The sequence below is a fragment of the Microcebus murinus genome, chromosome 8 (genome assembly GCF_040939455.1).
Source record: "Microcebus murinus isolate Inina chromosome 8, M.murinus_Inina_mat1.0, whole genome shotgun sequence".
Classification (NCBI taxonomy): domain Eukaryota; kingdom Metazoa; phylum Chordata; class Mammalia; order Primates; family Cheirogaleidae; genus Microcebus; species Microcebus murinus.
Genome location: NC_134111.1, coordinates 48,600,916 through 48,628,193, shown reverse-complemented (window position 1 = coordinate 48,628,193; position 27,278 = coordinate 48,600,916). Strand labels below are relative to the sequence as shown.

The following is a 27,278-nucleotide window of genomic DNA, read 5'->3' as shown; positions in this document are numbered from 1 at the left end:
AGCCATAAATGTGAACACTGACAACTCATTTGAAATATGGGAAAACTAAAAACATTAGTGAAAAACATTTTCTTGCTTATAGAACCGGTTACACTGACTTACACCCTCTCTCCTGCATCACTTTCACCCTCTTTCTTTCCCCATCCTTTGAGGGCTGTTAGGTACTCAGGGCAAACTAAAGGATAATGGGCGCGACAGGCAGCAAGGGCGGGCCCAGGGTCTGCGAGTAGAGCGGGCTTTGCCTGTGGTGTGGATGGAGCACTGAGGCTCCGGGTTGCCAGCGGAACTCTGGCGCCCAACAGAAGTTGCAGCTCGGCGCCGAGCCGCTGGTGTGCGCGCGTGCGTGGTGGCGCTTCCGGCCCCTGTCTAGGTGCTGGCTGCTTCTCGAGGTGAGTGGATGTGGCGTCGGAGATCCTGCTGCAGCTCCAGGCGCTGTCCGCCGCGGTCTCCCAGGTGCCCGAGGGCAGCTTGTGATACCCACAAGCGGGTCCAAGTCTGGCCCTGCGCGCTCTGCGTCCCTTTCCTCTGTGGAGCGCGTCTCCTGCCCGGCTCCCGGCCAGCGGCGCTGGAAAAGGGGCCGGAGAGGAAACAAGATCCAGGTTCAATAGATTTCTCCGCAGATCCTATGCAGTTAAACCTGCGAGCTCACACTCAAAACAAAACAAAACAAAAATGAAGAAATTAAGACTTAAGGAACTAGAAAGTCGCCTGCAACAAGTGGATGGATTCGAAAAGCCCAAGCTACTTCTAGAACAGTATCCCACCAGGCCGCACATTGCAGGTAGGGCGGATGGTTCACCACGCCCTTGCTTTGGGGTAGTCCTGTCAACTCACTCCATGATGAAAATGTAACAGTTATTTGGATAAAAAGAATTTCTGCCCTAAGATCTGTGTTACGTTAGAGAAGCCTTCCTTGACACCGCAGCTAAAATCATCCGCCTCAGAGACACAGACTTTATCGTTTTGCTGTTTGATTTTCCACATACCCTTTAACACTGTCAGACATCTTTTTAATATGTTTGTTTCTCTCATTATAAACTTGAGGGCAAGGAATTTGTTATTCTTACGTCTAAATTCCCAGTGCCTAGAAGAGTTGCTGGTACTATTTAGGAGCTCAGTAAATATTTGCTAAATAAGGATCAATTTCCTACTGCAACTAATTGCTTGGGCAAGGATTTCTGTGCTATATATACTTTGCCCTAGAAATGAAAACCAGAGTATGTGCTATATAAAGATGAGGATGCATGCATTTCAATTTTAATAAATTATCTGAGAATTAGCATTGTTGCTTCATGCCAGAGTACAGGAGAGGATACAGGAAAATCCATTCATATTTAATAAATATGTTACCAAAGTCTTTGAGAAGCCTTAGGAAAATTGGCTTGCTGGGAGTACCTGCAAGGAGGAATTTTTTCTATTTCCAAAATAATTTGTAAATTTCCAGTGAAAGTGAAAAATACATGCATACTTGCGTTTAACTCAAAGATGTCATTAATTCCAACCAAAAATTGACACAAGATTACTGTGTCTAGGTTAAGACCAGTCTACTCAACTTACATAATGACTTGTTACAGTCTTCTGGCTGTAGAATTTTTTTAGTGGAATCCAATTTTAAAAAGTAAAAAACATCAGCTGTTTCACACTCAGCATGTAACATGCACTTGGATGTGCTCATTCTTTTGAGATACCAGCTTTAAAACCACCTGCAGCAATGATCAGGATAGCACAAAGATGTCCCTGTAATTATGTTTTTAATACCTCTGGATCCTCAAGTATCAGCACTGGCCAGCAGTGCTGGACTCAGATATCCACAGGGAGATATCAGTGGTGTTATTCATGATTAACCTTCAGTATATCCAAGACCCTTGTGTATTTGAAAGATCTCTTAGAAATCTCAGCAGCTTCTGCCCTGCTCGTCAGTAGTTCCATCATCAGCTCTCATTTTGTATTATGAATATATGTGTTTAAAGTAAAGACTATATTGTGGCTGTAGGAGCTTACGATGCCTGTATTCTGGTAACAAACTAGTTGCAAAAAAGTTCCATGTCCTTGTGATACTAATGCTTGTTTGATGACTTGTAGATTTCACAGATTTCAAAACAATTTTGTAGACTGATAGAAGGATGCCAAATTTATATTTTGACAAGGAAGTATATTTTTAAAACCTGTTTATTCTTATTGTTTTCTAAAAATAACATTTTAGCATCCAGGAAAGCACTGGCATATGTATGTGTATATGGCAATGTTTTGAACAGGATGAGGAAAAATAAAGCACTTTGACTTTAGGTGCCTCATCTGTGACCTCAGAGATTGATCACAGTTTTGTCATTCTTGGCATTGTTGGCAGAGACTAGTTTTTTTTTTTTTTTTGAGACAGAGTCTCACTTTGTTGCCCAGGCTAGAGTGAGTGCCATGGCATCAGCCTAGCTCACAGCAACCTCAAACTCCTGGCCTCAAGCAATCCTGCTGCCTCTGCCTCCCAAGTAGCTGGGACTACAGGCATGCACCACCATGCCTGGCTAATTTTTTCTATATATATTAGTTGGCCAATTAATTTCTTTCTATTTATAGTAGAGACGGTCTCGCTCTTGCTCAGGCTGGTTTCTAACTCCTGACCTCGAGTAATCTGCCCACCTCGGCCTCCCAGAGTGCTAGGATTACAGGCGTGAGCCATCGCGCCAGGCCAGAGACTAGTTTTTGAGAACCACTGGCATGTGTTAGCCTTCCTTATGGTGCCTCTTACTGTTTACCAATTTATTGCAGCTTATCTTTTTTTTTTTTTTTTAATAATCTGGAACACCATTTGGGGGAGGACTAAATAATGCAAAATAAATTTTTTTAGAAAGAGTCATTTGTCTGGGTTCATTGGCTCATGCTTGTAATCCCAGCACTCTGGGAGGCCAAGGTAGGAGGATTGCTTGAGCTCAGGAGTTAGAGACCTGTCTGAGCAAGAGTGAGACCTGTCTGAGCTTGAGCTCAGGAGTTAGAGACCTGTCTGAGCAAGAGTGTCTACTAAAAAATAGAAAAATTAGCTAGAGGCATCCTCATTCGAGGCTGTAGTCCCAGCTACTCTGGAGGCTGAGGCAGGAGGATTTCTTGAGCCCAGGAGTTTGAGGTTCCAGTGCGTCAAGATGATGCCACTGCACTCTATCCACCCTTGGTGACAGAGCAAGACTCTGTATCATCGAAATCTGCTAAGGAGTCTGTAACAACTCACCTGCCATTTAAAAAAAAAAATACATATATATATATAATGTAAAAGAAAAAAAGACTGTCTCAAAAAAAGTCATTTGTACAAATTGGACTTATCATCAGCTTGCTTACTTATTCCCTAATGAAGTTTTTAATTTTTTTTTAGCATGTATGCTCTATACAATCCATAACACATATGATGACATTGAAAATAAAATTGTTGCAGATCTAGGATGTGGTTGTGGAGTGCTTAGCATCGGAACTGCAATGTTAGGAGCTGGGTAGGTAATCCAGTATATACTATTTGGATATGGGGTGGCTTTAATAAGGAAGCGTAAATAGGATAAACTGAATTATATTTATGGGACTCTACGGGAGGAGCAAGAATCGATACTGAGTACATCTTGAATGGGCAGAAGATAAAAAAAAAACTATAAAAAATAAATAAATACACATGGTAACAGCAGCAGTCCCCTATATACAAACCTTAGTTTCTGACCTCTACTAGGTTGAGAAATCATGCCATTGAAAAGTGACAACTCACTCTTAGTTTGCCAACTGGCTTAAAAATGCAAATGGTTAAAATAGTTTTGGTTTGTTTTGACTTGGGAGCTAAAGGTAACTCTTTGTGTGTGTTTTGTATTTATAGGTTGTGTGTTGGATTTGACATAGATGAAGATGCATTGGAAATATTTAATAGGAATGTGGAAGAATTTGAGTTAACAAATGTTGACATGGTTCAATGTGATGTGTGCTCATTATCTAACAGAATGTCCAAGTCATTTGATACAGTAATTATGAATCCTCCCTTTGGGACCAAACATAATAAAGGTTGGTAACAATCAAGTATAGAGTGTATTTGTAGAAAAGCAACTTTTAAAAATTATTTTATCATTGACTAGTTTGGATTAAGTTATTTTATCACTATTCATTAAATAAACCAATCTATTACCTATAACTTATTACAATTTAGATTTCAATTTGTTAAATGTATGGCTAGGGATTGAATTTTTCAACCTTTGTTTTTACAAATTTGTATTAAGTAATTAAAGATAGTCTCCTTATTTATTATTTTATTACTTATACCCCAGTTGCTTTCAAGAATAATTTTCCCTTGATCTAGGTTAGTTTCCAAAAAAGAAAAAAAAAAAAGAAGAATTTGCCTAATCCTTATGAATAATTGTGAAAGTTATAAAAGATTATATACCTTTACAACCTGGTTTTTTTTTTTTGTTTTTTTTTTTTTTTATCTCAAACATTCTGGCAGTCAGAAAGAACCTGCTTTTAATGCCTTAACAGACTCAAGCATTTCAACATGTGCCCATAAGTCACAGTAACTCACTGTGGCTATTAATTTTGTGTGTACTGTGGGCAAGGTGAGTAGAAAGTCAATAAAAGGAGGAAAAGACATATATAGTTTTAAAAGTACCTGCCTCCTGCCAGGATGACTCTGATTATTACCCTATGTGTTCCCTTCTCTTTTTGAAAGTCATTAAGTTGGAATATAATATCAAAATTCTTGCTTTAGCCTATTTAATCAAGACAGTATAATTCTGGTTTTATTCTATCAACCTTAACCGAATATTCTGATGTTTTATTTATTTGTACTCTGTCTTACTACAGAAAGAACTTAAAGTGGCTATTTTGGAGTTTGGAAGAAAATGTTTCTTTTTTTTTTCAGCTGCTAGTTTTGATGGAAGAAAATCTTTCTAAATCCTATTCATTTAATCTTCTATTTTAATAAGAGTTACATAATATAAATAGGAGGTTTTTTCTACTCATCACAGGAACAGATATGGCTTTTCTAAAGACTGCTTTGGAAATGGCAAGAACAGCAGTATATTCTTTACACAAATCCTCAACTAGAGAAGTAAGTTCAAATCATCTTGATATTCTGAATCCTTTATTTTTAAATTCATGGTAGTGTTTTAGGGATTTGCTGTGCATACTAAATACCACAGTATCTATTTCTCCTGACCTTTTTGACATCTGACACTTAGAAACTGAATTTCCTCTTCAACCAGCAAGCAACTGAGATTAGCTTTTTTCTAGCCTATATGACTGCCTTCTGTCATCATCAAAGATTTATTCATTGTTGGGAATGGTGGTATAGTCCTAGCACTTTGGGAGGCCAAGGCGGGGAGGATTGCTTGAGGCGAGGAATTCAAGACCAGCCCAAACAACATAATGAGATCCTTTCTTTACAAAAATAAAAAAATTAACTGGATGTGGTGGCACATGCTCGTAGTCCTAGCTACTCAAGAGGCTGAGGCAGGAGGATTGCCTGAGCCCAGGAGTTGGAGGTTGCAGTAAGCCTTGATGACACTACTGCACTCTAGCCTGGGTGACAGAGTGAGACCCTGTCTCAAAAAAAAAAAAAATTAGACAGGAACTGTTGCCAGGAAAAAGACTATAATTAAGAAGTAGAGAAGTGTGGTATAACATGGGTTACAGTATTTTTTTAGTTGCCTGGGTAAGTCCTAGTTGATGCCTTTTGTCCCCTTGTCCCTGTGTGACCTAATGTGCTTAAGGGAGGCAGTAAGCCTTGGTTTTTAAGAACTGAATCTGGAACTAAACAGATCAGAGTTCAGAAACTACCTATTCCATTATTCTTTTTCACAGCATCTAACACATGGAGGGTGTTTCCCATGTGTTCTAGGAAATTGGGGGAAGGGGGAGTAGTTTTTTGTAGTCAATATAACAGTGATTAAGAACACAGACTCTGGCCAGGCGCGGTGGCTCACCCCTGTAATTCTAGCACTCTGGGAGGCCGAGGCGGGTGGATTGCTCGAGGTCAGGAGTTAGAAACCAGCCTGAGAAAGAGCAAGACCCCGTCTCTACTAAAAATAGAAAGAAATTAATTGGACAACTAAAAATATATAGAAAAAATTAGCTGGCCATGGTGACGCATGCCTGTAGTCCCAGCTACTTGGGAGGCTGAGGCAGAAGGATTGCTTGAGCCCAGGAGTTTGAGGTTGCTGTGAGCTAGGCTGATGCCACATTACTCACTCTAGCCTGGGCAACAAAGTGAGACTCTGTCTCAAAGAAAAAAAGAACACAGACTCTGGAGTCAGATTGCCTGGGTTCAAATCCAAGCTCTGCTGCTTCTCAAGTATCTTAGTCAAGGTATTTGAGTTTCAGTTTCCTCATCTACACTGTACTGACCTATACTCTTGAGTATAAGGAACTAAGAAGAATACTCATTACTTCAGAGTTGTTAAGATTAAATGGGATAATATTTACACAGCACTTAGGTCAGTATCTGGCTTGTGTAATTACTATGTGTTAGCTATTATTATTCTTACCTCAAATCATACATGTATTATGAGATTTTAAAGTGGTTTTGTAGGCCGGGCGCGGTGGCTCACGCCTGTAATCCTAGCACTCTGGGAGGCCGAGGCGGGCGGATTGCTCGAGGTTGGGAGTTCGAAACCATCCTGAGTGAGACCCCGTCTCTACTAAAAATAGAAAGAAATTAATTGACCAACTAAAAATATATATACAAAAAACTAGCCGGGCATGGTGGCACATGCCTGTAGTCCCAGCTACTTGGGAGGCTGAGGCAGGAGGATCGTTTGAGCCCAGGAGTTTGAGGTTGCTGTGAGCTAGGCTGACGCCATGGCACTCACTCTAGCCTGGGCAACAAAAGTGAGACTCTGTCTCAAAAAAAAATAAAATAAAATAAAGTGGTTTTGTAGGAAAAATATTTTGTATAACTACAGTGTATAAGAACACAATTGGAAATAATAAATTCTAGGTATATGGAGATCTAATAAGCCTTTAAAATGTATAAAATCAAACAGCTAAAAAGAAATATACTGCTAACAATGAGTAGTGGTACATGTAGGCAAGCAATAGAACACTACTGGTAAATAAACCCTCATTCAGTACATGAAAGCAACACCAGTAAATATTGGTATACAAAAAGCTTGTAAGGCCAGGTGAGGTAGCTCAGGCCTGTAATCTTAGCACTTTGGGAGGCTGAGGTGGAAGGATCGCTTGAGGCCAGGACTTCAAGACCACCCTGAGCAATATACTGAGACCCTGTCTCTACAGAAAATGAGAAAAATTAGCTGGGCGTGGTAGCATGTGTCCATAGTCCCAGCTAATTGGGAGGCTGAGGCAGAAGGATCATTTGAGTCCAGGAGTTTGAGGCTGCAGTGAGCTATGATCATGCCACTACACTCCAGCCTGGGCAATAGAGCAAGACCTTGTCTCAAAAACAAAAAAGCATATGTTGGGGGTTCCCCAAGAACACCTTCAGATTTGATGATTCACTAGGAAATCTCAGAGGACTCAGCATATAGTCTTACTCATGGCTATGATTTATTACAGCAAAAGGATAGAGAGCAAAATCAGCAAAGGGAAAAGTCTGGGGTGAAGTCCAGGGAAACCAGGGGCAAACTTCCTGCATCTTCTTGCCGTGGAGTAGCACAGGACACACTTAATTCCCCCAGCATGAATTGTGACAACACATGTGAAATGCTGCCAACCAGAGAACCTTATTAGAAACTCAGTGTCTGATCATATAGCATCCCCCTTTCTGAAACATATCCCCATTCCTGACTCCCAGTAGGAAAACAGGTGTTCAGCATAAACAGTTTGGGCACAATGAGCCACATATAATTAATTAAAGGGGTGCAGAAAGGGAACCTTCCCAGACTCTAAGTTCCTGTGCTCCAGCCAAGGGCCAAATTTATAAGCAGGCCTTTTTAAGAATAAGCAGTCAGGCCTACTGTGCACTCTTTTCTGCACAAGGTGGCATAGCATATATTTTATCCAACTCAAACAGTGCATGCAGTGAAATATGCTAGGAAAATATGGTATAATTAAGCAGCAAAATCCAATTATTTGAATGAATTCCTGTAACCACATTACCAAAAAACTCCTGTTTGCTGTTTGGTATTGCCATGCTATACCACTAGGAGGCTGCATTATCAGCATTGCCTTGGCTGACTTAATGGTTGGATTTTAAGTGAATATTTCATTAAGTGTATTTTTCACTTAGTACAGAAGTATTTCCATTAGCACAGTAAATAATTAAGAAATTAATCTGGGCAGGGCACAGTGGCTCACGCCTGTAATCCTAGCACTCTGGGAGGCTGAAGCAGGCAGATTGTTTGAGCTCAGGAGTTTGAGACCAGCCTGAGCAAGAGCGAGACCCCATCTCTACTAAAAATCGAAATAAATTAGCCAACTAAAAATATGTAGAAAAACTTAGTCGGGCATGGTGGCGCATGCCTGTAGTCCCAGCTACTTGGGACGATGAGGCAGAAGGATTGCTTAAGCCCAGGAGTTTGAGCTTGCTGTGAGCTAGGCTGATGCCACAGCATGCTAGTCCAGGCAATAGAGAGAGACTCTTGTCTCAAAAAAAAAAGAAAGAAATTAATCTGATATGTATTATGCATACTGGGAAGAAGGTATGAGGAATGAATTTTCTTCTAATATTAAGACAATCCCTATTTTATGCTGTAGATATAGCTGCTGTAAACTTATAATTTTATTTGCTTTAAGTACTCTATATAATTAGTAACATTATTGCTGAACCTTACCCCAGACTCCTTTACTATAGACCCTTGTCTTTTAAAAATGCTTGACCCTCTATTCATAGTACAGGGATATTTGATGTAATTTTTTGATAGAAATAGTTAGGTCAGGGGTGGGGAACATTTTCATGTTGGAAGGACACATGAATTTAATTGTAATCAAGTAAGGCCATATTCAAGAAACTTCAATTAAATATACTTTAAGGCCAGTTGTGGTGGCTCACACCTGTAATCCTAGCACTCTGGGAGGCTGAGGCGGGTGGATTGCTCGAGGTCAGGAGTTCAAAACCAGCCTGAGCAAGAGTGAGACCCCCGTCTCCACTATAAATGGAAAGAAATTAATTGGCCAACTAAATATATAGAGAAAAAATTAGCCGGGCATGGTGGTGCATGCCTGTAGTCCCAGCTACTCGGGAGGCTGAGGCAGCAGGATCGCTTGAGCCCAGGAGTTGGAGGTTGCTGTGAGCTAGGCTGATGCCACGGCACTCACTCTAGCCTGGGCAACAAAGTGAGACTCTGTCTCAAAAATAAATAAATAAATATACTTTAAAATATACATTATTTTGTAAAAATCTAACTACTATATACTTAATAGTTTCAAAAAATGAAAACTATTTGTTAATTTTAAGAGTAACTAACCTTTTCATGACTTTGCTGTGTCTGTTTTTTGTTAGAAAGCAATTGAATATATGGTTGTAGCATGGAGGTCCACAGTTCAGTTGATCCTCTAGATGGGTATCAGTCATTTGTGATCTTAAGGGCATCTTGATTTGGGTTAGGTAGGAAAATGAAGATTTGTAGCAACAAAGGGTTGAAAAGCAAGAAAGCATTTTTCTAGCATGTTGCCAAAGGCATGAATATTCTACTGCATTTTTCCATATTTCAACTGGATCTTTCTCAGCATCAATGACTTTAAAATGTCATCTACTGAGAGCTCAATCAGTTCTATCTATAGTTCTTTAGGTGCCTTGGTGATATCAATGAGATGAAACTGAAATATTCATTTGAGTGTGATGTCATGATTCTCAAAGTCAGTGAACTTTTCATTATAATCTCCAATTAATAGGTCTATAACAGCTGCATAATCTTCAAATGATTTGCATGTATCATCCTGCTCATCAGTGACCTTTGCTCACTGGAGAAAATGTTCATCTAAACTTACCTTTTGAAGCATTTTTAAAAAAGATTGCTTTTATCAAAATGCTTGGAATCTTTTGCCACATACCATATGTAGACTTAGTTTTTACCTTGCAAAGAAATATTTGTTATTTTGATTTGACCTCACACAGAAATGCTATATTCCTATAGATATCTTCTTCCAATAATTCACATTGCTGATTCTGTTCATCAAATTTATCTGGGTGGGCGTGGTGGGTGACGCCTGTGATCCTAGCACTTTAAGAGGCCTAGGTGGGCAGATCATTTGAGCTCAGGAGTTCAACACCAGCCTGAGCAAGAGCGAGACCCCCGTCTCTACCCAAAATAGAAAAAATTAGCCAGGCATGGTGGCACATGTCTGTAGTCCCAGCTACACGGGAGGCTGAGGCAGAAGGATCTCATGAGCCCAGGAGTTTGAGGTTGCTGTGAGCTAGGCTGACTTCACAGCATTCTAGCCTGGGCAACAGAGTGAGAATCTGTCTCAAAAAAAAAAAAAAAAGGCCGGGCGTGGTGGCTCACGCCTGTAATCCTAGCACTCTGGGAGGCCGAGGCGGGTGGATCGCTCAAGCTCAGGAGTTCGAAACCAGCATGAACTAGAGCAAGACCCAGTCTCTACTATAAATAGAAAGAAATTAATTGGACAACTAAAATATGTAGAAAAATATTAGCCAGACATGGTGGCACACGCCTGTAGTGCCAGCTACTCGGGAGGCTGAGGCAGCAGGATTGCTTGAGCCCAGGAGTTTGAGGTTGCTGTGAGCTAAGCTGATACCAGGGCACTCCACTCACTCTAGCCTGCGCAACAAAGGGAGACTCTGTCTCAAAAAAAAAAAAAATTAACTATCCCTTCCCACCAAGATAAAATATTGGCTAACACCTGTCCCTGCAATAACCAATGCACTTTAGATTGATACAGCAAATCCACACGAAATACTTCATCTTTCAACTTTAACGTCATGAAATTGATGATGTGGTATTGCGTCATGAAATTGATGATGTGGTATTGCGTTTGTACAAGTATAGTTAACAATACTTGTAACTGTTGCAAAGTGTCACTTAAAATAGTAGCTTTTAGCACAGAGATTTTGCTGATGTAAGCTATAGTGCAAAGAAATGAGAGAATCTGGATCTGTTAATACTTTTTTTAATCTGTACAATAAACCATTCACATGTTTTCCTGTCATGAAAGGAGTACTACCTTTACATATACACTCACTAAATTTACCAAATTCAGTCTACCTTCACAACATTTATCTTGAAAGTTGTTGAAGATATCTATTCCCTGTGTTCTGTTCACAAGAGTCCCCAAAGCGAGTAACTCTTCATAGCAAAGAAAATCTGTTATGAACCAAATGAACTATAAAACCTGCACCGAGTCAGTAATATCAGTTGATTCATCCAAACCGATTGAATAGTATATATTTTCCTTTGGAAGTCTTGTGTGAAGTTGCTCTGTTAAGTTGCATCAGCTAATTCATGCTGCTGAACAGTTATGGTACTCCTTGAAAGAGACAGTTGTTTGTACTTTGAAACGTTATCAGGGTCTAAGAATCCTATAACTTCGACAATGCATTCTTTCACAATTTCTACTCACTGAATGGCTTCCCTTATTTCCTGAGTATATGGGCCACTTTATAAATTGCTTCAGTGGGATTATTTCCAGGTCTTATTGCTGCCTAAAAGAATTGTCTTTACTTTTGCTTTTCATTTTTTAATTTCTGCAATACAACCTTTCACACCTCTCCAATTTAAAATATTTGTGGTTTTTATGAGTGTTTTGTTTTTGTTTTTTTTAGAGATGGGGTCTCGCTCTTGCTCAGGTTGGTTTCGAACTCCTGTCCTCGAGCAATCCACCCGACTCGGCCTCCCAGAGTGCTAGGATTACAGGCGTGAGCCACCTCGCCTGGCCTTTATGAGTGTTTTAATGCTGATAAACATTGAATTTCTTTAATGTTGATATTGCCATATCACAAAGCAAGCAAATCATCTTACCTTTAGCAGAAACAAGATAATAGTGCAATTCCCAATCTTCATTTAAAAATCTGTTTTCAGCCTGGCATGGTGGCTCATGTCTGTAATCCTAGCACTCTGGGAGGCCGAGACGGGAGGGGAGTATTGCTCAAGGTCAGGAGTTTGAAACCAGCCTTGAGCAAGAGTGAGACCCCGTCTCTACTAAAAATAGAAATTAATTGGCCAACTAAAAATATATAGAAAAAATTAGCTGGGCATGGTGGCACATGCCTGTAGTCCCAACTACTCGGGAGGCTGAGGTAGAAGGATTGCTTGAGCCCAGCAGTTTGAGGTTGCTGTGAGTTAGGTTCTAGCCCAGGCAACAGAACGAGACTCTGTCTCAAAAAAATAAATAAACAAAAATAAAAATAGAAGGATTTGTTCTGTAAAATTTGGATTCAGTCAAAAGGCCACATTTAAGGACCTCGAAGGACACATGTGGTCCTAAGGCTGAAGGTTCTCCACTCCTGATTTAGGTAAAAGAGTAAGTATATCCTGGCAGATAGGCTAACAAGCTGTGTGACTTGAAGTTGTTGCCATATCTTACCTCATCAGGCATTGTGAGGATTTAGTTCTTGGTTCAGTTAGATTTGACAGAATAGCAGAGTAGCTAATCCTGGCACTATATTCTTTCAGTGTTTATTCCAAGCTCACCCAATTCGTTCTTTTACATCTCAGCCAGAACCAACCATATCCCACTGTATAATCTAACAACCAAAATCTCCTTCACTAACCTTAGGGGTCAGGTAACAAAGAAAGGTTACAATTCTATTTCTCATAAATTTATTAAAAATCTTAAGATTCCATTAAATTGCAATTAACATCTGTATCCTTATCCTTATATAGAAATTCTAGATCTCAAAGTAGGGGAAAAATATGCCCAGAACTGGGATTAGTTATTAAATTCAGGAAGAAACTATAAGCACAAATATATTATCAGTATTATTTATAACATGGAAATATTTGAACCTAAAATATTGGGGAAAGTTAAGTATTTTATCAATCAACCTAATGCCAATTATATTATTAAGACTCCAACATGAACAAAATGCTTATAATACCAAATATTGTTATCTCTTACTGTAGCATTTTTAAGAAAGTATACATGCATGACTTAGAGGCATTATGGTCAACTTTCTTTTTCCATTTCCATTGATGTTGGAATGTTGTGTATTTTTTAATTAATAAAGCAATTTTTAAAAACAAATTACTAAAAATTTAGAATTCTTTGTAAAATGGTTTAAGAATTTTAGACCTGTAAATAGACAACATATTTGATGCTTACTATGTGTGCCAGCATAAGTTCAAAACACTTTTCATAGTCTACAACAATCCAGTATTATTATCCTCATTTAACAGATGAGGAAACTGAGGCACAGAGAGAATGAGTAATTTACTCAGTGTTACATAACTTGTAAGTAGATTTGCAGTTCAAATGCAGGCGGTTTACCTTGATATACCACATTCTTACCATACTGCCACTGAATTGCCTATGGACATAGATCTCTGTTAAATGGTTTCTAGGATAGCTAACTGTATATGTTAATGAAATAATGCTGCAGAAACCATACAAGTACTGATGGATTTCTGAAAGTCATGCACCCCTTAAAAATGGGGCTACATCCTGAGAAACATGTCATTAGGTAATTTCATCACTGTGTGAACACAGAGTATAACACCTAGGCCATATAGTATATCCAATTGCTCCTAGGCTACAAACCTGAACAGACACTACTGTACTAAATAGTATAGGTAATTGTAACACAATGGTATTTGTTTCTGAACATATCTAAACATCGAAAATGCACTGTACTACCTTTTAGTGTCAAGACAGCTATGATGTCACTAGGCAATAGGAACTGTACTAAATACTATAGGTTATTGTAACACGATAGTATTTGTTTATCTGAACATATCTAAACATCAAAAATTGGCTGGGCGCGGTGGCTCACGCCTGTAATCCTAGCTCTCTGGGAGGCCGAGGCGGGCGGATTGCTCGAGGTCAGGAGTTCGAAACCAGCCTGAGCAAGAGCGAAACCCCGTCTCTACTATAAATAGAAATTAATTGGCCAACTAATATATATACAAAAAATTAGCCGGGCATGGTGGCGAATGCCTGTAGTCCCAGCTACTTGGGAGGCTGAGGCAGGAGGATTGCTTGAGCCAGGAGTTTGAGGTTGCTGTGAGCTAGGCTGACGCCAGGGCACTCACTCTATCCTGGGCAACAAAGTGAGACTCTGTCTCAAAAAAAAAAAAATACTGTACTGCCTTTTAGTATCAAGACAGCTATGATGTCACTAGGCAATAGGAATTTTTTAGCTCCCTTATAATCTTATGCAGTCCTTAATATGTGCAGTCTTTTGTTGACCAAAACATCATTATGTTCTACATGACAGCTTTTTAATCACTTGATTTAATTATGTAATTTGGTTCAGATTGTTAAATATGTTGAAAAGTAGTTGATTTCTTATTTTCAAAATACTGTCCATCTACCTGAAGTTTTTATAAGAGGGGGGTCTAATTTCTAATGAAATTTAAAGTTTGAAAACTTAATCTTAAGTATTAATAAAAAGCAGTTTTTAAAAATCAGCTCATAACATGTTATTTATATTCAGCATATTCTAAAGAAAGCTGCAGAATGGAAAATCAAGATAAATATTATTGCAGGTAAGACAAGCCTCAACCCTAATTAATTAAAAGGGCTAATATGCATTAGCCCAACCAAATTTTTATACAGGTGCCATAGGATGTGTTTTTCAATGTGGTAAATGTGTGTGGATTGTAATGGATTGGAAATGGAGTAAAGGTAGGGTGAACAGTAGTTAGCAAGGTTTGCCTGAGATTGTCCCAATTCATGCATTTCACTGAAAATTTCTATTGGCACTCAAGTAGTCACTACCGAATCAGAACACAACATAGCATCACAATGTCTAAAAACATGGGCTCATGGTTGGTCAGACCTTGGTTTGAAATGCACTCCACCACCAGCTTATGCCTGGATAACCTTTCTATTTCAATTTTCTAATCGCCCCTGTAGTAAAACAACATTGACCTTTTACTTTTTGGTGGGAGATAGAATATAAACATCCACACTATGAGTAAATCATGTTTGATACATTTTTATTACTAAATTGGGTAATATTCAGAAGCATCAAAGCAGGAAAAGCATATGACTAGAGGCTTACTATAATCCAAGTAACTTTGAAAAGCCTGAAGAGTGCAATAAAGGGAACGTGTTTTTTACACAATAATAAACTAACCATGAATTGCCTGGTGGTATTAAACATGTAACTAGATGTATTAATGTTCATAATGATTAACTTAGTATTTTAAAAATCTGTTGGTCTTCCTATTATATTCAGTATTATCATTCCTTACACAGTTCTAAGGTATTACAATATGCAATATGGAATACCTTAGAACAGTCCCAATAGTACACCAAGACAGATCCTTGCAACTCCAAATATGGCCCTCAAACCATCAGCACTGGAAAAGCTTGTTAGAAATATAAAATTTTAGGCTCCCCCAGACATACTGAATTAGAATTTGCATTTCAATAAGATCCTCAGGTGATTTGATTGCACATTAAAATTTGAGAGCTGTGACCTACAGGATCAGAATTTATGTTAAAAAATATGAAGGACAGGCAGAGTCATTGCCTCTAAAATACATCAGTAGTAAGAGTTTGAAGAATCTACATTATTCTTTACAAGGAAAGAACATGAAAAACTGGTTTTCATTTGAGAGCTTATTAGGAAAATAATTAGCTACTTACTACCATTACTAAAATGTGGACAAGAAAATTTTGAAATAAGCATGGTTATTATAAATTAGCTACAGATTAGGAAATTAAAAATATTGATAGCAAAGTACTGTCATTTTCATAGGATTTACTTTTTTGTTCCACTTGTTATCCTTCTAAACTCTTTATATCACCTCAAAATTTTGGTGTAAATGGCCAAAATAGCATAAATGCCAAGCTCAGTTTGCCATGGCCAATCTTGGAGCTTTATCAAGTTAGTACTTGGATAAGTTAAAGTGGTAGGTCTGAATATTCAGTTTGCCAGCATTTAATACTTGAGATTTATTGTTGTTGTTTTAGCCAAGGGTAATAAATATTTGGAAGTGTATTTTTTACCTTTAGATGGCTTTTGTTTTACAGAACTTCGATATGACCTGCCAGCATCATACAACTTTCATAGAAAGAAATCAGTAAGACTCTTGATTTTTTGCTTATCTGCATTCAGTATTGAAAAGCTTTGTAATAAGTAATTATTTCTAATTTTCTCAAGTTGCCTGGATAAATATAGAAAGCCAGCCTAGAAGATAAGTTAACTGGGAAGAGCCCATAATTAATAGCCAATAGTCTAGTTTTAAATTTTCTCAAATGCTTTGGGCACAAAAAGGAAAAAATAAGTTTCTGCTCTTTTTATACAGTATATATTTATTAGTTTGTACTAGTACATTCTCATATTACAAAGGCAATTTAGTGGAAGAATCTTCCTTTTGATATTTGAGTCATCTGAAATAACACAAACTATACATTAAAAAAAAAATCCTCATTTGGATAACAACAAAAAAAGACAAGTTAAACAACAAAAAACTTTTCCTTTCTTACAGGTGGATATTGAAGTGGACCTAATTCGGTTTTCATTTTAAGTCTGCAAAAACAAAGGCAGTTTAAAACCTAATTAAAATGAATAAAAAATATGTTTACTAAACTACTGGTCTCCTCCAGCACCATTTTCTGTTTTCTGTTGCTTTGATGCAGGTTCTTCTTTGTCTGTTTCTTCTCTTGCTCTTTTCGCTGGTCCTAGACAATAACAAAATTTTTGTTAGATTCAGTGTAAGCACAGCTCTGTTTTAATATGGAGCACAATTGTTAATTCTTTTTTGAAAAGATTAGGAACAACTTCATTGCACCAATGAGAAAAGGCTTTTCCTTTAGCACAGACCATCTGATCTCTTATCTTCTAAATATCCTGTCTCCCACCCATAAAACAGTACAACTGAGATACATTGTTATAATCAAAGATTGGCACTTACACAGAAGTTAAAAAACCACATCCCTCTTCTCCCTGACAAATAATTTCTTATGAATGTACAAATTTCTCATGAAACTACCAAAAGACTTAGAAAAAACTTACCAGTTGCACCATTTTCATCGCGTTCATCATCACTACCAAATTTAGTTTTCTTGCCCTGAAACTGTACTTTTCCTTTAGCAGACCCAGGCTGGGCAGCTTTATTACCCTTTCCTTTTCCTTTAAATCTGCGACCTGTAGAAGATATAATTGAACACTTAATAAAGAAACTGTCTCTTGCCAATGTTTTTTAACACTGATTGAAATTTTTACTTAAGCAAATGAGTTAAAATAACCAAGTGTTAAAGAAAAAACAGAATGACCTTTTGACTTCCATTTGTTTAGAGATTCTTGTTGGTCTTCTATGATTTTTTTCAATGCTTCTTTTTCCACCTCTCCTTCTAGTACTTCCCAAGTCACTTCTTTGTTCCTTAATTGTAGGTTACCATTATTTGCATCTTTGGCTTTATCCAGTGCTTCCTTGGCTTTTTCCTTAAACAGAATTATCCCCTATGCCAAAGGAAAAAAATTAAAACCATACCTTTAGTTTTCAGTCCCACAATTAATTTCTTTGTTCAAAGTAATTTTTCCCATCCTGCTAATCTTCCATGCCATTACTAGTTTGAATGAATTTTACTGAACATTAGAAAAGGAATGCTACAAAAGTAAACTGCAATTACCAATACAAATAATTATTCATAGTATAATTCAGAAAATATCAGACATCACATCCAGTGACAGGAATAACGAAACATAAATGACCAAGTAGAAACTATTTTAATAAACAAATTAAAAAACTGCTTTCTTGATACTAATTTTATCTTCTAAAAGATAAGTTTATACAGACTTTTTAAATGATTGCTATAAAGCATATGAGTGTTTTCAAACCTCTTTTGCGCCTCTGACAAAGTCTATCCATTTTATATCACCATGACTTGAGAAAAGGACGTGCAAATCTTCTCTACAAGTCTGATCATCCAAGTCACCCGAAAATTTCAGCAAGCATCCACTCTTTTCTTCTAGAGATTTCTATAAAAATATATAAGGCAATCAAAAAGTTTCTTAAAAGCAACCACAAATCAGAAATGGGCTCACACTACTCTATACCTGTAAAAGGAGAAACCTATAAGCCAAAATGCTTTTTAAAGTAGTTTAATAGTGTGTTTTCCTTTGTCATCTTTTATTCTACAATGGCTTCTGATTATAATTTACTTAATTTCTACCTGCAAGTGATATAATTAGTTATAAACTATATAAATCTGATTATTAAACTATCTCTGGATAATTTAGAGCAATATTATTTATGTATTACATACATAGGGCAATGACAACTATAGATTTGCTTAATTTTCTTTAAAAAGTCTGTAGGCTTTTAAGTTATTCTTATAACTTTGAATTATAGATGTATTAGATACCAGTAATATATACTTACCATTTCAGCATCTTCTTCTAACTTTTGTTTTTCTTCTTGCTCTCTACAAATAAAAGCGTCCTAATTACACATTTTCAGTTACTACATAAGAAAATGAAATCCTAATAAAGTTAACCTTGATCATGATCACGAAACTAATATTAAATAACCAAAGCCAGTCCTTAGGTTTTCTGATTGTCAGTGCTAGATTGCAACACAACGGGGCCCTCAAATTATCAAGGCAGCTTAAGCTCTCCAATGTTTCACCCGAAAAAAAGGCCTTTGCCACTCATTTCAGAGCTCACCATCAGCCCTTACAGAACCACTAACTATACTGTTGTAAGAGCTTTAAGGAATTCAAATTATATAACGATTACTTCAACATACTTACTGTTTAGCTCTTAATTTAGCTTCATAACGATTACTTCAACATACTTACTGTTTAGCTCTTAATTTAGCTTCCACTTTATTTTGTTTTCTTTCTTCATTTTTTTTTGCAAAGTAATCTTCCCTAAAGAACACACAATACAGAGGCAAAGTTCGTGAGAACAAAGACAAGACTGCTAATTACTTTGAATGACTTAAGACACAGCATAGCAAGGAGTGTTACACACATTTTGTATCAACATAATCACCTAAAAATACAAAATATGCCAAAGAAGTTACTCTCATGCTTATATAACAGCTTTACGATGAAAAAATTCACATACCTTTAAAACTTACCCTCATAAAGTGTACCTTAAATATTTTTTAGTATATTCAAATTGTATAAGCCTCACTACTAATTCATAGCCCCCAAAAGAAATCTCATATCCATTAGCAGTCTCATGCTGGTTTTCATTTATCAATAATGTATAGGGGAAAAAAAAGTAAATAATGTTTAAAACAACAAAGTACTATAATAAAATTAAAAATTAGGAAACTTTAATGTTTCACATTTTTCTATAGAGTTAATTTCATAAAAGGAAAATTGTAAAATCCAAATCCAAGAATAACAGCTGCTATGGAGGCCAAGCGATGTGGCTCACATCTGTAATCCTAGCACTCTGAGAAGCCGAGGGAGGAGGATTGCTTGAGGTCAGGACTTCAAGAACAGCCTGAACAAGAAAGAGACCCTGTCTCTACTAAAAATAGAAAAAAAATTAGCCTCTATTAAAAATAGAAAAAAATTAGTTGGGTGTGGTGTTTCACGCTGGTAGCACTAGCTACTTGGGAGGCTGAGGCAGGAGCCTATGAGTTTGAGAATAGCCTAGGCAACATAGTGAGACCCCATCTTCAAAAAAAAAAAAAAAAAAAAAAGAATTATACAGGTTTGTTGGCACATGCCAGGTTTGGAGGCTGAGGCAGGAGGACCACTTGAGCCCAAGAGTTTGAGGTTGCAAGTGAGCTAGGCTGACACCACAGCACTCTAGCCCAGCCAACAGAGTGAGACTCTGTCTCAAAAAAAAAAAAAAAAAAAAAAAAAACCCAAATTTTAGTATTCAGCCTGATTATAAGTTTTAGATGCAAAACAAGTACTGAAATTTAGCCTCCTCTATAATTGCAGCAAAAAGTACTAATAAATACTTTTTTTTATTAGGACTAGCTAGTACCATTCCCACTGAACAAATTTCAAGCATTTCACAAAGGATGTGTAAGGATACAAAAAATATTAGCCTTATAGGAGGGAGATATTACTTGATGCTCCTTACCCCAGTGTGTCAATTTCATATAATTAAGTGGCCAGAAGAAACATTAGCAAAAAGACTTACTTAAAAAGTATTAGCAGGTCCGTGTCTTTGTATTTCTGGCCAGGGGTCTCTACAAACTTCTTAGCAGATTCAATGCTATCAAACACAGCGAATATTGATCCCTATTAAAAGGGAAGACATTTTTTAAGTTATGTCCCATATATTTCAAAACCAGAAAAAGTCTGTATCATCATACAATCATACCTTAAATGCTTTGTGCAAGGTTCTTCTCATCTGAATATTTAGTACTTGGCCTTTATCTTCTAACCATTCTTTTATGTCATCAAGGGTTGCATCAGTTGGGAAGCCTTTCTGTGAAGAGTGGGAAGAAAGGTACAAATAATGAGCTCTCAGGTAAACAGTTAGCCAGAGCACATAATTTATTTTGTCTTGAAACGAAGCCAAGATATACCTATCTCCTTCTATTTCTCTCTCTCTTAACTGCTTAACAGCCTTCTTTAAAAGCCATTATTCTCCAGTGCAATAAAAGTGACTCATCTGGTATGTGCTTCAAAATAGTTGAGGCAGAGATAAAATGAGATTATGTGTTAATAACTGATGAAGTTGAGTAATGGTACATTATACTATTCAATCTACTTCTGTATGTCTGAAACTTTCCATAATAAAACAGCTATTTCAAAATTAGTATGCTAAAGAAAATTGTGATCAAGTTTACCTATTGATAAATAAGAACAGCTAAAATGAACTGGGTGCTTACAATACACCAAAGATGTCATCCAATGGTAATTATATATAGGTTTCAGCATTTAATTCTCAGAACAGTTCTATAGGGTAGAAAATACCAATGAAGATAAAGCTTAGAGAGGTTAAGAACATTGCCAAAGCACATACAGTAATTGGTGAAGCTGTGATTCCTGAGCCCTTATTCTTACCCACTCTACTATACTTTCTAAATAAATATTAGATATTAAAAGCCCACTTACAATATAAACAGATCTGTTTTTTACATCATTTTTATACTCATCAGTCACTTCAGGGAGGGGTTTACTTGGAGACCTTCTGATTTTAGTTTTATCTTCACTGATTTCCATGAGTTCTGCCTTGGATTTGCTCAATGCTTCCACAATTACATTAAAGTCTGTTGTGAGACGGTTTAACCTGAAAAAGAGTTGATATAAAAACACTGTAAACCATAGTAGCACTCATTGTTAACAGAAAAATCTAAAGATGATTTTTAAAAGGTTTTTTACCTGTTGAATTTTATCATGATCTCCAAAGGTACCCAGCCTTCATCCAATTTGATCTGTTCCTTTAAAAATTTGTCCCGTGGCAAATTGAAGTCTCCAAAATAATACTATGAGATAATTACAATATACTTGAGGGCACTGTATAATGTGGACTCCAATCCTAAGATTTTGTATTACCATTATACCATCAAGTTCTATTTTTTAAAAATATATGTCATAACTTACAAGAGGCAATAAACATTTTTCCTAAATGTACTGTAATAAAATGTTTATAATACAATTAACAAAAAAACTAAAATGTTAATCACTGAAACAGTGGAACAAATGTGTCCATAGACTAGAAAGCCTTAAAACAAAAATATATTTAAAGATCTATTATATGAAAAGTCTCTTTTCAAATAAGTGTAGAAAGAACAAATTGTTAAATAAAAAGAACTGGAACAAACTGATTAATCACTCTTAATTTCTAAAAGTTAAAAAATAAGTGAATGTTTATCTAATTTAAGCACAGAGGCACATTCAACATACAAGCAAAGAAAAAAACCTAAGTATGACTACTTGGAATGCCAAAAGTTAAAAAGTATAAGACGTATAAAAAGTAAAAGACAAACAGAGAGGTTTAAGATTTCTTATAAACTGGCTAGGCACGGTGGCTCATCCCTGTAATCCCAGCACTTTGGAAGGCTGAGGCAGGAAGATCGCTTGAGCCCAGTAGTTCAAGACCAACCTCACCAACATAGTGAGATCCCATCTCTAAAAAAATTTAAAAATTAGCTGGCATGGTACATGTCTATGGTCCCAGCTACTAGGGAAACTGAGGCAGGAGGATCCCTTGATCCCAGGAGTTCAAGGGGACAGTGAGCTATGATTGTGCCACTCAACTCCAGCCTAGGTGCCAGAGCAAGACCCTATCTCTAAAAGAAAAAAATAAAAAGAATTCTTATACAGGAAGAAGAAGAGGCGGGCGCCTAGCACTCTGGGAGGCCAAGGCGGGCAGATCGCTCGAGGTCAGGAGTTTGAAACCAGCCTGAGCAAGAGCGAGACCCCGTCTCTACTACAAAAATAGAAAGAAATTAATTGGCCAACTAATATATATAGAAAAAATTAGCCGGGCATGGTGGCGCATGCCTGTAGTCCCAGCTACTTGGGAGGCTGAGGCAGCAGGATTGCTTGAGCCCAGGAGTTTGAGGTTGCTGTGAGCTAGGCTGACGCCATGGCACTCACTCTAGCCTGATCAACAAAGTGAGACTGTGTCTCAAAAAAAAAAAAGAAGAAAAGTAAACACCCTAATAGAAAAATAGGTAAAGAATATTTAAGTCCAACCTCATTATTGAAGAATTTCAATTTAAAGCAATGAGTTAACATTTTTTTCACCTAACAAACGGGCTACAATTAAAAAAAAAAAAAAAAAAAAACACACCACAAGAATACCTATTTTTGGCCTAAACACAAAGAAATGGTCAGGCAGGAAGATATGTAAATTGGTAATAAGTATCAAAAGTTTTAAAAAGTGTTCATAATCCTTAAGCCATGTTTACTAAGATTTATATATAAGAATATTCATCATAGAACTTACAGCTAAAAAATTAGAAAGATCTACATATTAAAGAGAGGAATGGATAAATTATTGATGACATAAAACTTTACTCCCCAAAAATGCATCCCATGTTTGGTGGGGGAAAGGGAAGGAAATAAAAATTGTTAAGTGTACCAATCTAGTGGGGAATGTTTATAAATGGGGAGGCTATGGATGTGTAGAGGCAGGAATATATGGAAAACTGCTGTCCCTTCTGCTCAATTTTGCTGTGAACCTAAAACTGCTCTAAAAAATAAAGTCCATTAAAAAATATTACACTAATGTGACCATGAAGCAAAGTGTGAAAGGCTTTTAACCTTCATAACCTCAGGAGGGTAGGATTTAAGAGGTGGTAGGTTTTGGGAGGGGTATTAATAACCTTTTCTACATATATCTTTTATTGTTCTAATCATTAAGCACAGAATGAATAATTTGTAATTTTCTCCACAATGAAAAAGAAATGGTAACACAGGAAAATGGTAACACAGGAAATTTTATATGGCAGAGAGGTACAGCTTTTTGAAAAAAAGTGTTGCCAAAAAGACCCACACCAAATAATTTGATCTGAAGAGTTCCTCAGTAAGAACATAAATTTAGGGATAATTTCCCATAGAGCCATTGTTGATACTATAAAGCTTTAACCTAAACATAATAACTAAATTTGAAAAAATGCTAAGATGACTTTGAAAATAGTTAACAGCTGAGAACTAGGCAGAAAAAAATACTAAGATATCTTCAAGAATACAGTGTTGTTTAACAAGGAAGATTTTGATGTTATTTTACGTGCCAAGCACACATGTAAAGCGTTTTACACTTTAACTAACTTAATCCCCAAAACCACTTTATGAGGATGATACTACTCCTAATCTCATTTTATGTAGACTAGGAAACTAACATAAAAGAGTAACACTAGTTTACAGTGGCACCTTTTTAAATGTTTGTAACTCTTAGGTTTCACAGCCTGGCTCCACCAACGTAAAACTGTTCTTCTAAGAATCAAAGACAAGCCAAAAATCGAATAGGCCCATATACTGAAATTAAATGTTCTTTCTGTATTTGTTTTAAGGCCCTATATCTCCTTTCAAGGAACTTGTTTTTGCAGCTTACAGCACAAGAATACCTCAATCTGATGACAGATCTTGGCCTCCAGAGCAGCCATTTTTTCATTATCACCATTTTCAGCCATTGTGGCTATCTGTAAATTTTCCCAAAATAGCATAAAGAGGTTAAGGGTTTTTTAAAACATAAAACTCAATACCAGAAAGAGAATGTATAACAATTATTAATATTCATTGTTTTCTTAAAAATCACAAATTTCTAATTTCACAGGTTTGGTTTCTCAATTCTCAAATATTTCAACAAAGCAAAACTTTGTAATAAGTGATGAAAAAGTGAAAAACTATCAATAATCTGCCCCTCACTTTCAGTAAATCACTGTCCCATCTTGTATAACAAAGCAACTGGTTATCTTCATGTAGCTGGTCAAGCAATCTTTAGGGAAAAACTCCACTCAATCTTAACATTTCTAGCTTTAAAAAGATCACTACCTGTCAGTATTATTACCATGGCTCCCTGTGCTATTTGCCTGGTGTGGGTCCATTTCTTTTCAAACTAGTCACAGCTGACCTACCAAAAATTTATCAAGTTTGGTATTGTAACTTTAAGATGGAAAAAATCCAAACAGTTGTTGTGTTTAGGTTAGATACTGTTAAGGAACATATAAAAACGAAAATTTGACAGCATGAAGGCACTCACACATTAAACTAGGGGGTATGCCTACTAATGCACTAATAGGTTGAATAGGCAGTTTTCTGTTTCATATCCCTGACATTAACATTGCAGGCAGGAAAATGGGGCTGTGCTGTTCAAATTACTTGCCTCCTGTGCGCGACTGAACCACCCAGTCATTCCTATTGTACACAAGTTATGTGACTAAACCCCTCAGGAATATTTGCCATTAGATGACTCTCGTGATAAACCATTTATTGTAGGTACACTTCTTGAAGGCATCGCTGTAACTGCTATTCAGAAACTGGATACACATGGGAAGTTCTTGCAATGGGGATCTGCATGGTGTACATGCCACTACAGAATTTATTCAATATCTGCATTGGTTTGTCTATGAGAATCTACACTTCTAAATTACTACCGTAATCTAGGGCTCATAAAGCAAACGATGAGATGAAAGAACTGTGTTATCCTTGCAAGACGTATTTAGCCTATCCAATTTTGGAACTTTGTTCCATCAAATACTTTTCCAGAATGTACAACTAGAAGTGAAATACTACCCACGCTTTCCCATTTCACAAAGAAGCTTGATGTGAGTGAATGAGGACCCTAAAAACCCAAGAGAGTGACGACACGGGTACACCTGCGGTCCCACGTTCTTTGGCCTCGCGTGAGTCCCATGGGGTCCACGGAAACCATCTGGGGTTTACCCCGTGCCGACCTTCCCAGAAATTTTAAAGACATGGGCAGAAACCTCTGCCTTCAGCGAGACTGGAAAGCGGTGGAGGTAAGAAACCGAAAGGATGCAAAAAGATGGGGGGTAGCCTCTACCCAAAGACCCCCGCCACAGCCGCGTCCGAACGCAGCCACCGGCTCGCCTGGGCCCCAGCCATGTGCGGGCAACCACCGGCGCCCGCACTCCCGGCAGGGGCAGCCTCGCGGCGGCCCGCGCCCCCTCAGCTCCGAGCCCAGCGCGCCGCCTCCGGCTGCGGCCCACGCGGCGCGCGGCCCGAACGTGAGGAAGACGAGGAGCAGACGCACGCCGCGTGAGGCAGCAAGGCACGGGAACGTACCATCGCTCGCCACGCAAAGAGGGCCCTTTGTACCCTGTTCTCATTAGCCACCGAGAGCTGCTCACCTTTAAGGTCCTGGTCCCACAGAGCCACACCACAGACTCACTACCAACAACGCCTGGACTTCCGAGCGCCGCCGGCTGGCCTAAAGCGCTCAAAGAAGATGGGGGCCGTCCCGGCAGCCCCTGCGGCCCGAATGGGCGGGGCGGCGGGCAAGCTAGGCCCGGCGGCTCGCTCTGAGCATGCGCGGCCGCGCCGGCTCCCACGGCCTGTGGAGTCCCGCCCTTACTCGGAGGAGGTTGGGTTAAAAGGTAACGCAGGGTGTTTCGGGATGGATGATAATTTGCGTTAGGACAAGTATTTATTTTTGAGTATTTCTGGGCGGGATCTGCATCCCACCTCTTCCTCTGCTTCTCTATTCGTATAAAGTGTAAAAAGACAAGTGAAGTTTTTTTAAAAAGCAAAGATTCATGGAATCTTAGAGTTCTGGAAACAATAGAAAGAGCTGGATCTCTGGAATCAGACTGCCTGCATTCAAATAATGGTTCTCCTGCTTACAAACTGCGTGGGTTGGGCATGTTAATCAGTTTCTTTGTCATGTTATAAAGTGTGGCCAATGATAAATATCACCTACTTCATGCAGTTGTTGTTAGCATCAAACATAATGCAATATTGTCAACCTAAAAGAAAAAAGTGAAGCAAAACTTATGTAAGTAGTTTATTTGGGCCAAGCTTGAGGACTGCAACCCAGGGGCATAGATTCAAGTTGCCCTGAATATGCTCCTTTTAGCAGCAGTTACAAGCCAGATTTTTAAAGGAAAAAAGAAGAGGCAGTTCCTAAATTGTTTACCAAGAATTTACATTAAAATAACATAAACTATTGATTGGATATATATTGGTTTTTGTATCACAAACTCCAAGAACACAAAATGAGTGAGGCAGCTAGTAAGGAACAAAATGTCTTTGAACAATTGCCCTCCCCCCACCGTGGGTCTGAGGGGCCTTATTGAATTCCCGTACTCCTATTTCTCTGTGCTTGCTAAATTTTGCATAGCTCAAACTCTTTTTGAGCAATTTTTTTTTTTTTTTTTTTTTTGAGACAGAGTCTCACTTTGTTGCCCAGGCTAGAGTGAGTGCCGTGGCGTCAGCCTAGCTCACAGCAACCTCAATCTCCTGGGCTCAGCGATCCTGCTGCCTCAGCCTCCCGAGTAGCTGGGACTACAGGCATGCGCCACCATGCCCGGCTAATTTTTTGTATATATATTTTTAGTTGGTCAATTAATTTCTTTCTATTTTTGGTAGAGACGGGGTCTCGCTCAGGCTGGTTTCGAACTCCTGACCTTGAGCGATCCGCCCGCCTCGGCCTCCCAAAGTGCTAGGATTACAGGCGTGAGCCACCGCGCAGGGCCTGAGCTTTTTTTTTTTTTTTTTTTTTATTCGCCTCCCCCACTCACCCGCTTTTGATAAAAAATCCTCCCCTGGAAACATTTTGTTTTGGGGGGGTTTTGTGTGTGTTTTGGTTTTTTTAGAGAAAGGATCTCTAAATGTGCTTTTACATTTGT

At 38.0% G+C, this 27,278-nt stretch overlaps 2 protein-coding genes across 3 annotated transcripts; one reads left to right on the top strand and one right to left on the bottom strand.

The window, feature by feature from the left end:
- Nucleotides 1–312: 312 nt before the first annotated feature.
- METTL5 (methyltransferase 5, N6-adenosine) lies at nt 313–16,630 on the top strand. 2 transcript variants are annotated; one of them, XM_012781909.3, is made up of 7 exons: nt 313–389; nt 3,359–3,473; nt 3,842–4,023; nt 4,980–5,062; nt 14,522–14,573; nt 16,069–16,118; nt 16,527–16,630. In XM_012781909.3, exons 2-7 carry the CDS (start codon nt 3,364–3,366, stop codon nt 16,563–16,565), a joined length of 516 nt encoding a protein of 171 aa, XP_012637363.1. In that variant the 5' UTR covers nt 313–389; nt 3,359–3,363; the 3' UTR covers nt 16,566–16,630. The 2 variants fall into 2 exon arrangements, with proteins under 2 accessions (XP_012637363.1, XP_012637362.1); XM_012781908.3 differs by having other exon boundaries at nt 317–781.
- SSB (small RNA binding exonuclease protection factor La) lies at nt 15,052–25,921 on the bottom strand. Its single transcript, XM_012781907.3, has 12 exons — nt 25,782–25,921; nt 24,036–24,110; nt 21,343–21,446; nt 21,076–21,250; nt 20,336–20,443; nt 20,153–20,253; nt 18,841–18,912; nt 18,423–18,465; nt 17,879–18,019; nt 17,314–17,500; nt 17,054–17,185; nt 15,052–16,719 (listed from the first exon to the last, which is right to left on the bottom strand). The coding sequence occupies exons 2-12, from the start codon at nt 24,099–24,101 to the stop codon at nt 16,628–16,630; spliced, it is 1,221 nt and encodes a 406-aa protein (XP_012637361.1). The 5' UTR covers nt 24,102–24,110; nt 25,782–25,921; the 3' UTR covers nt 15,052–16,627.
- Between the last annotated feature and the right edge of the window lie 1,357 nt (nt 25,922–27,278).